Raw genomic sequence first — 10,493 nt, 5'->3', positions numbered from 1 at the left:
GTGAAAAAAAAAAAAAAAAAAAAAAAAAAAAAAAAAAAAAAAGTTTAGTGTCGAGTTTAGCTGAGCCCTTCTCTCCCGCCCTAAGGCTTAAACTAGTAGACTTCTCTCAAAATTCTTCCCTACAAAAATAGCTCACTTGCCACTTTAACTACCAGATTTCACAATTGGATTAATAATAATACATATCATCTTCTTACTCTCTATCTCTACCTAGTGTAGGTACTAAATATATAAGAACCATATTTCAACCTAATTTTCGCCTACTATTAAATACTTTTTTATTTGATTTAAAAAAAAAAATATTTTTTCGTTCTACCCGTACCCTAGCTCTCTTAAAAAAACAACTTTAATTTGAAATTATTTTTTAAATGATTTCAAACATTCACAATAATGCAAATATGATTTTCAAACAGTATGACTTTTTACCTCGTATGCATCATTTTTGTAATCTTTCACATAACTTATGGGATGTCCTATTATTATTCGGCATTAGTGTGACTTACTACATTGGCTAAGTATAGACATTAACTAAAGACAACATTAAAAGATACTGTTATTTAACAAAGGGTCAAAATTTAAACTTCTGCCGCATGTTTAAAAATTAATTGCATGTTTTACTTGGCCTAATTTCAATTCAAATATCTTCGATTTATGGAAAAACTCATCGCCATGACTATCCAAAAGTAAATTTCGAGTGAAATCCTTCTTGTAAACCCTAACTGGCAAATTAAAGGATCATAATAAGGAGATAAACTAACGTAAGTTGTCACCCGCTCAAATTGAAAAGTTCAAAGACAATTCTTATAGTGAGTCAAATTTCTCAAAAAAACATAAAAAATCTTATACTAATATATTATATGTCTTTTATCATTGTCAATGGTTATTAATTAATTATTGTTAAAAAAAAAAAAAGGAGTGCCTTTTAGGTAGTTGGAATTGTTTATGTTAACCTATGCAAGAAATTTCAAAAATGTTTGGATGGGACAAATATGTTGTTGGTTTTATATATAGAGAGATTAGTGGTTGTTTGGATTGGTTATGGCTGATTCCATATAAGTGATTTGGATGGTGTACGAAGAGCAGTTGGCAGCAAACCTGAACCATTGTGATTAAACTACTTCAAATGCTACAAAGCATTGCGTTTATTCAAAACCTAATACACCTTAGCCTTAGGTTTCATGCAAGATTGCATGCCTCAACTTCCTAATTTAGATAGAAAGGACTGCATTTCACTCTTACCATACAAATTTGACTTCTCTTGAGTAAACTGCAAGGACTACTTAACGTGACTAACAAGATTAACCTTAAGATCAAACCGACCTCATAACCGGACAAATAAGGTACCATGCTCCACTCTTGACGGTACAAAATCAATTTCTCTAGACTAGAAAAAGAGAGAACTTAGTATGACTAGTAAGATTGACGGTAAGATAGGAGGCAATCTCAGTGTAATTTGTTAAGTAATCACAAAGTTTTAAGTTCAATTCTTTATAAGAGTTATGTACTGACTTTATGTACGTAAATACTATATTTTTTTATCACCGAATTGAAAGCTAAACACTCATATAACGTTGATGTAACCTTTGTGGACCGACTTTATCATCCCACTAACTTTCACCGGCTAGTCACAACTCGCAACTAATTTCAAAAAGAAGTCACTCAAAGTAAGGGAAATATGAAGAAATAATATTAGTGAAAATTGGAAAGTCAATAGGAGGTGGACTTTAGCAACTGTGGTGTGCATGCCTGCTGGGGTCCACCTGATTCATGGCGTCTTTTAGCAGAAGCACAAAAGATTCCTCTCTGCATTTTTTTTTACCTCCAATATTAAATTAATTAATTAATTAAAAGAAACAGATATGGACTTACAATTACTTTTTTTTTGAAACTACTTGCAATTACTTTAATAATGGATTTGCAATAATTGAAAGGGCATGGACTAAATTTGTAACGAAGTTAACAATTGAATGACTAGTTGAAAACAATTGAAAGATAAAAACTAGTCTAAAAAACAATCATAATTTACTCCCATCATCTATGTGAAAGTGTAAATCACGACACCGAGGGTGTGTTTGATTGGGGGGTTTAGGCATAAGGTATGGGTATCAAAGTGATTGTTAGTGTTTGGTTGATAGGTTTTGTGAATGCTACTATGGGTTTGGAATACCCCATTAATGGCAAAACCCATACCCTTATTAAATAAGGGTTTCATCTTCCTTCATCATTTCTTCCCCAACTATTAATAATCATTCCCATTCCACCCAACTACCAAACATGCTAAATACTTTCACCAAAACCCATTACCCTTACCAAGTATTTGATACCCATTCCGATTCCGATTCCCATATGCGAACCAAACGCACCCCGAATGTCACTAGAACACAAGGTCTTTGGATCCTATTTTTTCCATTAATTAAAATATTAAAGGGAAACAGCACTCCCAGTTTACTACTAGAATTTACAGAGTATTGACAGAGACAGTACTGTAGAATTTGGCAAACACTTTCACAGTTGTTACACCTGCTTATATATACACTTGGTTTTCACCTTCCCCTTTACGTCATTATCAAATTGCAAACATCATTATCAAGAGATTGCAGAACCAGAACCTTTTCCCTCCATTCTCTGCTCCTCTTCCATTATTCTACCTTAATCTCTTCCCTTTTTGGTCACCCAAAACAATATTTCCATTCTCTCTCTCTCTCCCCCTCTTTGCTTATATGTCTGTAGAATAATGAGTGGTCCGGTCAAGCAACAATGAAGCTTTCAAGAGCCTATCATTCCCACCATTATTCAGCTTTTCTTTTGCTTCTTTTTGTTTCTCAGTCATTTGGTCTAAACAGCGATGGAAGTTTATTGCTTTCTTTCAAATACTCCATTTTGAGTGATCCTTTGTCGGTTCTTGATAGCTGGGATTACAATGACGAAACTCCATGTTTGTGGAATGGTGTGATTTGTGCTCAAGTTGAAGGGTCTCCTGGAAATCCAGATGTTTTTAGGGTTATAAGTTTGGCCCTCCCTGATTCCAAGCTTCTGGGTTCCATTCCGGAGGATTTGGGTTTTATTCCGTATCTTAAAACGCTTGATCTCTCCGGGAATTTCTTGAATGGAACTCTGCCCTCTTCGCTTTTTAATGCTTCGGAGCTTCAGGGGCTTAAGCTTTCCAGTAATGCGATTTATGGGGGGCTTCCCGGAGGTGTTATGAAGAGTTTGAAGGTTCTGAATCTCTCCGATAACGCCTTGGCCGGAGAAATCCCGGAGGAGATGAGTTCTTTGAAGAATCTTAGTGTGGTTTCTTTAAGGAGTAATTATTTTTCAGGCGGTGTTCCGGGCGGATTTCAGTTTGTTGAAGTCCTGGATCTGTCTTCCAATTTGTTGAACGGATCTTTGCCGGAAAAGTTCGGTGGGGAGAATCTAAAATACTTGAATCTCTCCTCCAACAGGCTTTCCGGTTTGCTTTCTCCGGGTTTTGCGGCGAAAATCCCGGCGAATGCAACTGTTGATCTCTCGTTCAACAACCTCACCGGAGAAATCCCGGAATCCACGGCTCTGAACAATCAGAAAACGGAGTTTTTCGCCGGGAACGTTGATCTTTGCGGGAAACCGCTCAAGAAACTCTGCACAATCCCGTCTACTCTGTCTAATCCACCCAACGTCTCCACCAACACTTCCCCGCCAGCGATCGCCGCCATTCCTAAAACGTTCGGCTCATCCCCGGTTCCAAGCTCCGGCGGAGCAGCTCAGGATAATAATCAGCCACAACACGGGCTAAAACCGGGAACAATGGCCGGAATTGTCGTCGGAGATTTGGCCGGATTAGCCCTTCTGGCACTCGTCTTTCTCTACGTCTACCAGAAGAAGAAGAAAAAAGGCAACGAAGAAGAAATCATCAAAAAAGATCAAAACTTCAACAAAACACCGGAAATCTCGGTAACGGTAACAGTAAAAGAAACTACAAAAAGCCTCCCCACGTGGCCGTGCTTAACCATAACAAACGGCGAAGAAACCGAAACTTCCGACGACGCCACCGCCTCCGACTCCGACGATAACAGAACCGATCATCCGGCCAACCAAAACGCCGGCGCCGGCGCCGACGATCACGAACTGGTCCACAAAAACAAGAAACCGAGTTCACTCGTGATGATCGACAGAGAAACTCAACTCGATTTAGAGACGCTGTTAAAGGCGTCTGCATATATTCTGGGCTCCAGTGGCGCCAGCATAGTTTACAAGGCGGTTCTTGAAGACGGGACAGCTTTTGCCGTGAGGAGAATCGGAGAGAGCGGCGTGAAGAAGATGAAGGAATTTGAGCATCAAGTTAAAGCCATTGCTAAGCTCCGGCACCCCAATCTGGTTCGAGTCAGAGGTTTCTACTGGGGAGAAGATGAAAAGCTTGTCATCTATGATTACGTCAGCAATGGCAGCCTAGCCAATGTTGGTTTCAGTAAGTTCTTTTACCACCTTCAAGATTTCCCATTTTTTAATGATTTTATTTTCGAGATTAACCCAACATTAATTGTTAGAGCATAAAATATATAAACACTAAGTTGGCATTTTAACTTTTTAATTGATATAAAATACATTTTTTAATTTGATATCAGAGTTAACTCTATATCAAAATTCATGAGTTCATCATAATTAGTTGATATGTTGAGATAAAAAGCATGTTTCAATTTTAACAATATTCTTAAAACTTAACTGTCTTATTTTCAAAAAAAAAAAAAACTTAATTGTCTTTTCAATTTATTAATAAATTCTGTGCTGAAAGTCTGAAACTATAATATTTTGCGGTGGCTCTCATTGTTGCTTCCAATGGCGGTCCATGTGACATAGTGATAACTCCGTGAAAATTCTCAGCCCACCACATACAGATAAAGTAAGAAACAACGTTAAATACGCCAAAAACCATGTGACTTTGTACTTTATTCGTTTAACATTATTGTATTCAGCGTGTCTCCGACATATATTCACAGGCTCTGATCCTAATATTAGAATAGATAGGTATAGTATATCCCTCTCTAGCTAGTACCTCATCCCACCTTACCTACCCCCACCCCCCCCCCTCCCAAAGATTGAAGTGAGTGGTGGCAATTGGTAATGAGATTGTGTTAGTGTCATAATGTTACAAAAATCATCTTTTTGGTATATCCCATAAGGTGTGCCATTATGATTGAAAACTCGTTACAAATACTCAATTGATTTCAAATAGTAGATAGATTGTGACAATGATATAGGATTGGGCCTCAATGGATGCAATGTTAGAGTTTTTTCTAATGTGATGGTCGAGTTAGACATGGGTTCTCCTACCTAATATAATAGGTCGTTGAATCACCATAATATCAAAAACTTTTAAGATATATTCTAGACTTGATAGTAGCTCAGGGGATTCCTGTCTTTTATCTTAGGAATCTATAATTGCCTATCATATCAACTTTTAATTTTTGTGCAACATATACTATATATAGTGCCATTTCATGCATGATGCCATGGGATATGATCTATATATTGATGCATAATTATTATTTTTTGAAATGAAATTGAAGGAAAAGTGGGTTCATCACCATACCATTTGCCGTTTGAAGTCCGGGTGAAGATAGCCAAGGGAGTAGCGAAAGGGATAGCGTTTATCCACGACAAGAAACACGTGCATGGCAACATTAAACCTAGTAACGTTCTATTGTCGCCGGAAATGGAGCCGGCGATCGGCGATTTCGGGCTTCATTGGCTACTGTACGGGAAAACCAACAACCACTGCAACAAAACCGACAACTCATCGCGACATTTCGGGAGCCGGCGATCGACCCCCTCGTACGGTCTACCGGACGCACATCCGGTTCAGTGCAGCAGCCCGTACATCGCCCCGGCCGGGTTCATGGGGTGCACGTCGCCGTACCACGCGCCCGAGTCGCTAAAGGATCTGAAGCCCAGCCCGAAATGGGACGTCTATTCCTTCGGGATCGTCCTGCTTGAGCTGCTGACCGGGAAAATGTTCTCGGACCGGGAGCTGAGCCAGTGGACCGCGACCGGGTCGGTGTCGGAGAACCAGGACCGGGTTCTACGCATGGCTGACGTGTCGATCAGGGCTGACGTGGAGAGCAGACAGCAGTACACGCTGGCGTTGTTTAAGCTAGGGTTTGATTGTGCTAGCTTGGATCCAAAGAAAAGGCCTTCCATGAAAGATGCCCTCCACGTCATCGACAGTATCCCATGCTCCTCTTCAACTTCATACTTGTAATGATGATGTTGGAACCAAAAAGTTAATCAAAAAGAAGGCTCTCTCTCTTCTTTCTTCTTTATTGACTAGGAAAGATTGTGTTGCGTAAAGAGGTGGATGAACAACCATTATTGTATCTGATGAAACTATTTGGTTTTGGATTTCACTAATTAATCACAATCCTCCTTGTTAATTAATAATTATTACCACACTTTCTTTTCAAAAAGTTGAATCTCCAACTCAAATCCTCACGTCCCGACTTGATAGATTATTTAGGAGAAGGTAAATCATGTTAATTTAGTTGAACACATAAATAATTCAGTCCTATGACCAACTGCTCATGCAGACAATTATTACCACACTTTCTAAAGGTGATTGGTAAGTTTTGTCTATTTCTTTTTGGAAGAAATATAATTCACCAGTTGTTCCAATAAATTGTAAATTTAGTCTTTTTGCCAAATAAAAAACATTGCCACCACACTACCTAAAGTGTGATTGAATAAACCTAACTCTTATATATAGTTAGTAAACCACACAAGATAAATAAGCTGCACTAGAAAGATTTGAGTAGTTGGCTCAACCAATAGGGTGTTTGCTAGAGTATAATTTGTAACCAAGTTTACAATTTTTCAAACTATTAAAGAGCTATGTTTCTTAAAATTAATAATGATGGATTGGATTTCATAACAGACAGACACAAAAGTGATATAATTTGTAGGTAAAGCTCTGCAATTAAGAGTTTTAACATGTAATGGTAGCAGTTTCTGCTACTCAAACCATCTTTTTATGATTCTCTCTCTATCTATACACAGAAAAGGGGGTGTTTGGTTAGTACAATGTTCTTATAAGTCATTTTACATTCAATCGGTTAAAAGTAAAAAGCTAATTTACCAAACACTTTTCTATAATCAGTTGATACTATAAGCTGGTCAAATTAGCTATCAGTTATCAGTTAACACAACCAGCTATAAGCTATCACCTGATAGCCAAATACCCAAAAATCTAGTTTACAAGAAACTAGAATATGAGATCTGTGATTCTATCAATTAGGAGTTGAAGCCCAGTTTTATAAACCAGAAAGGAAAGGAAAATGAGCTAGAACACTGGGGAGAAAAGACTGCAGATTGTTAACAGCTAGATATGCAGCAATGCCTGCAGCATAACCAGCAAATGCAAATCCACTGACCTGCACAATGACAGAAAATGGATAAATTGCCAGCACGGGCTTAGCTCACTGGTCTAGTAGACAGTATTTGAGGCAAGATAATGGATAAATTTATTGATGAAGCGATGTAATTTATCAAAGGGAGACGTAACATTACCTTGCGCAGGTACCAGACGAAGTCGACTTTCTCCATCCCCATGTAGGCGACTCCAGCTGCAGAGCCAACGAGCAGCATAGATCCACCGGTGCCTGCACAGTATGCCACGAGTTGCCAGAATTCAGAATCTTGAGGAAAGGAAGAGAGGTCGTACATCCCCATCGTGGCTGCAACGAGTGGAACGTTGTCTATCAGTGCTGATACAACCCCAATTGCACTTGCCACCAATTCGACGTTGGGAATGTGGGCATCGAGGTAGTTTGCCAATTCTCGCAGAATACCTGCTGCCTCCAGACTGTCAAAACAATGTAATTCATCACAATTATCGTTTCCATATCATAAAAACTTCATTTTCTGCTTGGAACAAGGCATCCTAGTTGTGAAGAAAATACAGTGTGCATGTGATATTCAAGGTTTCATTTTTATACCTCTTAACAGACATAAGGATTCCAAGGAAGAACAGAGCTCCTTGAGTGTCAATACGCGATAAAGCTTGTGGTACTTTTAGACGTTGTCTTTCAGATTCACCGTAGTGAATGGCATCCGTTAGGATCCAAAGAATTCCCAATCCAAGGAGGATGCCCATGTAAGGGGGTAACCCAGTTAATGACTTGAAAATTGGGACGAAGACTAAAGCACCGAGTCCTACAGAAAAAACAATCTGTCCTCGAGGAGCCATCTCACCGGAGGCCAAAACATTTGGACAACTTTGTTCCTTCCCATTAACTTCACTGAACAGAAAAGCATTGCTAAATATAGTTCATGTACAGAGTCTTCTGATCTATTATTTTCTCAATGCTATTTAGTATATCTAATTAAAGTACCTTGTCAAGGTCATAAGAGCCAAGGGAACAGCCAGGGAAATTGCTGATGGTATAAACAAACCCTGCAAACAAGAAGCATACAGACATACAGTTTATTATAGATTTCAAGAAAACAAATACGAGGTTGGACAGATTGAGAAACTAGAAAAACCTTCATAGTTTGCAGCGTGCTTATTTGACCATGTATCCAGAGCATAGTAGTCGTAACATCACCGATAGGAGTCCACGCTCCACCAGCATTTGCTGCAATCACCACAACAGCACCGAGAAGCCTGTCAAAATTAATTTGACACCTTAAATGATCTTTGCAGCAAATGCTGTACTACACAGGTCGCAACCAATTATTTTTGTCAAAAGTTTTCACCACTCTGCCTTGTGAGATTAACATTAGGTCAAAATTTTCTTAGTTTCTCCTATCAAAGCACAGTCCAATAAGGCTGAAAGCCACGAGCACTTACTTCCGGTATTCTGACGAAGGTACCAGTTCTCTCAACAAGGAGACCATTATGATGGTAGAGGTTAAATTGTCAAGGATTGAACTTAGCCAAAATGTCACAAAACCGACCTGCAGTTAAGGCAAATAGAGATTATAAGAAGAAACTTTTGACATACATTTCTAACGGTAGAAAATGGAAGATTGGAAGTAACATAATTGGAAGATTTTGAGTGCAAGAAATCAATCAAGAACTAACTTACCACCCAAAGCAGAGTTCTTGGATTGCGAGTAGTTATGTTGTCCGTGACCAGCTTAAATCCTTGATGAGCATCTACTATCTCGACAATTGTCATGGCACCGAGCAGAAAGAATACTATTTCACTGACTTCACTAGTAGCACATGACAGCTCCGATAGAGTTATGTCATTTGAAGGAGCCTGCTCAACAACATTGAAGAATCTATAAACACTATGCACACCTAGACTGCAAAGGCAATAACCAGCACTATCACTTCCATGTCTAGAGGAATTATGACCTAAAATAAGCCTCAGAATCTTATTACACCTCACCCGATAGCCACAGGAGGCTTACCCCAATGCTTCGTATGACCCACAAACTCACGGCCATCAACAGCCCGATTCCACTTTTGTTGAAGGCAAGAGATTCCTCAAAAATTATGCCAACATATCCTGCTGCAAATAATATCGCCATGGCAATATCCTGAACCATGAAACCCAATCAAACTAATAATGAAATCTTTTGGCAGGTCCATTGATCTGTATGACGACGAAATAGTATTATCAAGCTACAAATTAGATATATACTCCACCTGATTTGCTACCACCCAAGACTGATTAATTGCCAATGCTGCAAACATTGCAAGCGTTTAGCTTTGAACAAATCTGCCTTTGGCTTATAACTGGCTTCAAAATCTTGTGAGATTGTTTCATCAACAGAACACAATGGATCACCACATGTTCTAGATGATGATGATGTAAGGTCCTGATATTCATTGAGATCAATATGCTGGCCTGGCAATAATTTTGTAACAGAGGTAGCTTGCCCATTGAAGCCACAAGCCAGCACATATAAAAAAAGATATCTTTCTACTAAAGGAACTACCCCAATGGAAGCAATATCATAAAATGGGTAATGCTAAGGAATACTCCGTATTACAAAGTCAAATCCAAAATTACTACTTTCTAGGAAACAACATATGGATGATGCTGAAGGATGTTCTCAGGAGTACTTTGAAGGAACTAAACTCTGAAGTTAAAAGGCCAAACCTGAAGTTGTAAAATTATCATAGGTGCCCATCATGAAATTATCCATTTCTGTACATCATACTACGTTGTATCATGGCCGCAGCAATTGGAAATATGAAAATTGCCTCCTTTTTTTTTTGGAAATATGAGACCGTTGATGAATTCTTGTACGATAGACTCATTTGATCAAGATCAAATTTAATAATTATACATGAAAAATTTAATACTAAAATGTTTATTATTCATAAAAAATGTAATAATTTAAAAGAAAATACTCCGATAATACTTTACATTTTAATTTAAAAGACAAACACTTGATTACATTATTTATAAAAGAAATTGTAATACTTTTTGAAGAAAAAGTAATATTTTTATATTAAAAATAAAAATATTATATTTGTCTTCTTGGTTATAAAAAAAATATTTTATTCA

The 10,493-nt window shown here is 38.1% G+C and overlaps 1 protein-coding gene and 1 pseudogene across 1 annotated transcript; one reads left to right on the top strand and one right to left on the bottom strand.

Annotated features, from left to right (window-relative positions):
- The first annotated feature begins 2,576 nt into the window (after nt 1-2,576).
- On the top strand, nt 2,577-6,414 carry LOC116028632 (probable LRR receptor-like serine/threonine-protein kinase At4g37250). The gene is made up of 2 exons (XM_031270405.1): nt 2,577-4,444; nt 5,544-6,414. The coding sequence occupies exons 1-2, from the start codon at nt 2,758-2,760 to the stop codon at nt 6,233-6,235; spliced, it is 2,379 nt and encodes a 792-aa protein (XP_031126265.1). The 5' UTR covers nt 2,577-2,757; the 3' UTR covers nt 6,236-6,414.
- An 866-nt stretch (nt 6,415-7,280) lies between these two features.
- On the bottom strand, nt 7,281-10,128 carry LOC116029018 (annotated as a pseudogene).
- Nucleotides 10,129-10,493: the final 365 nt, after the last annotated feature.

The sequence above is a fragment of the Ipomoea triloba genome, chromosome 9, assembly GCF_003576645.1.
Source record: "Ipomoea triloba cultivar NCNSP0323 chromosome 9, ASM357664v1".
NCBI lineage: Eukaryota > Viridiplantae > Streptophyta > Magnoliopsida > Solanales > Convolvulaceae > Ipomoea > Ipomoea triloba.
This window is presented reverse-complemented; position numbering and strand designations above follow the sequence as displayed.

Bases quoted from the DNA above. Each gene is read 5' to 3' on its own strand.
- LOC116028632 (XM_031270405.1), top strand. From the start codon at position 2,758: ATGAAGCTTTCAAGAGCCTATCATTCCCACCATTATTCAGCTTTTCTT. The intron at 4,445-5,543 runs GTAAGTTCTTTT...ATGAAATTGAAG, and splicing joins CCTAGCCAATGTTGGTTTCA to GAAAAGTGGGTTCATCACCA.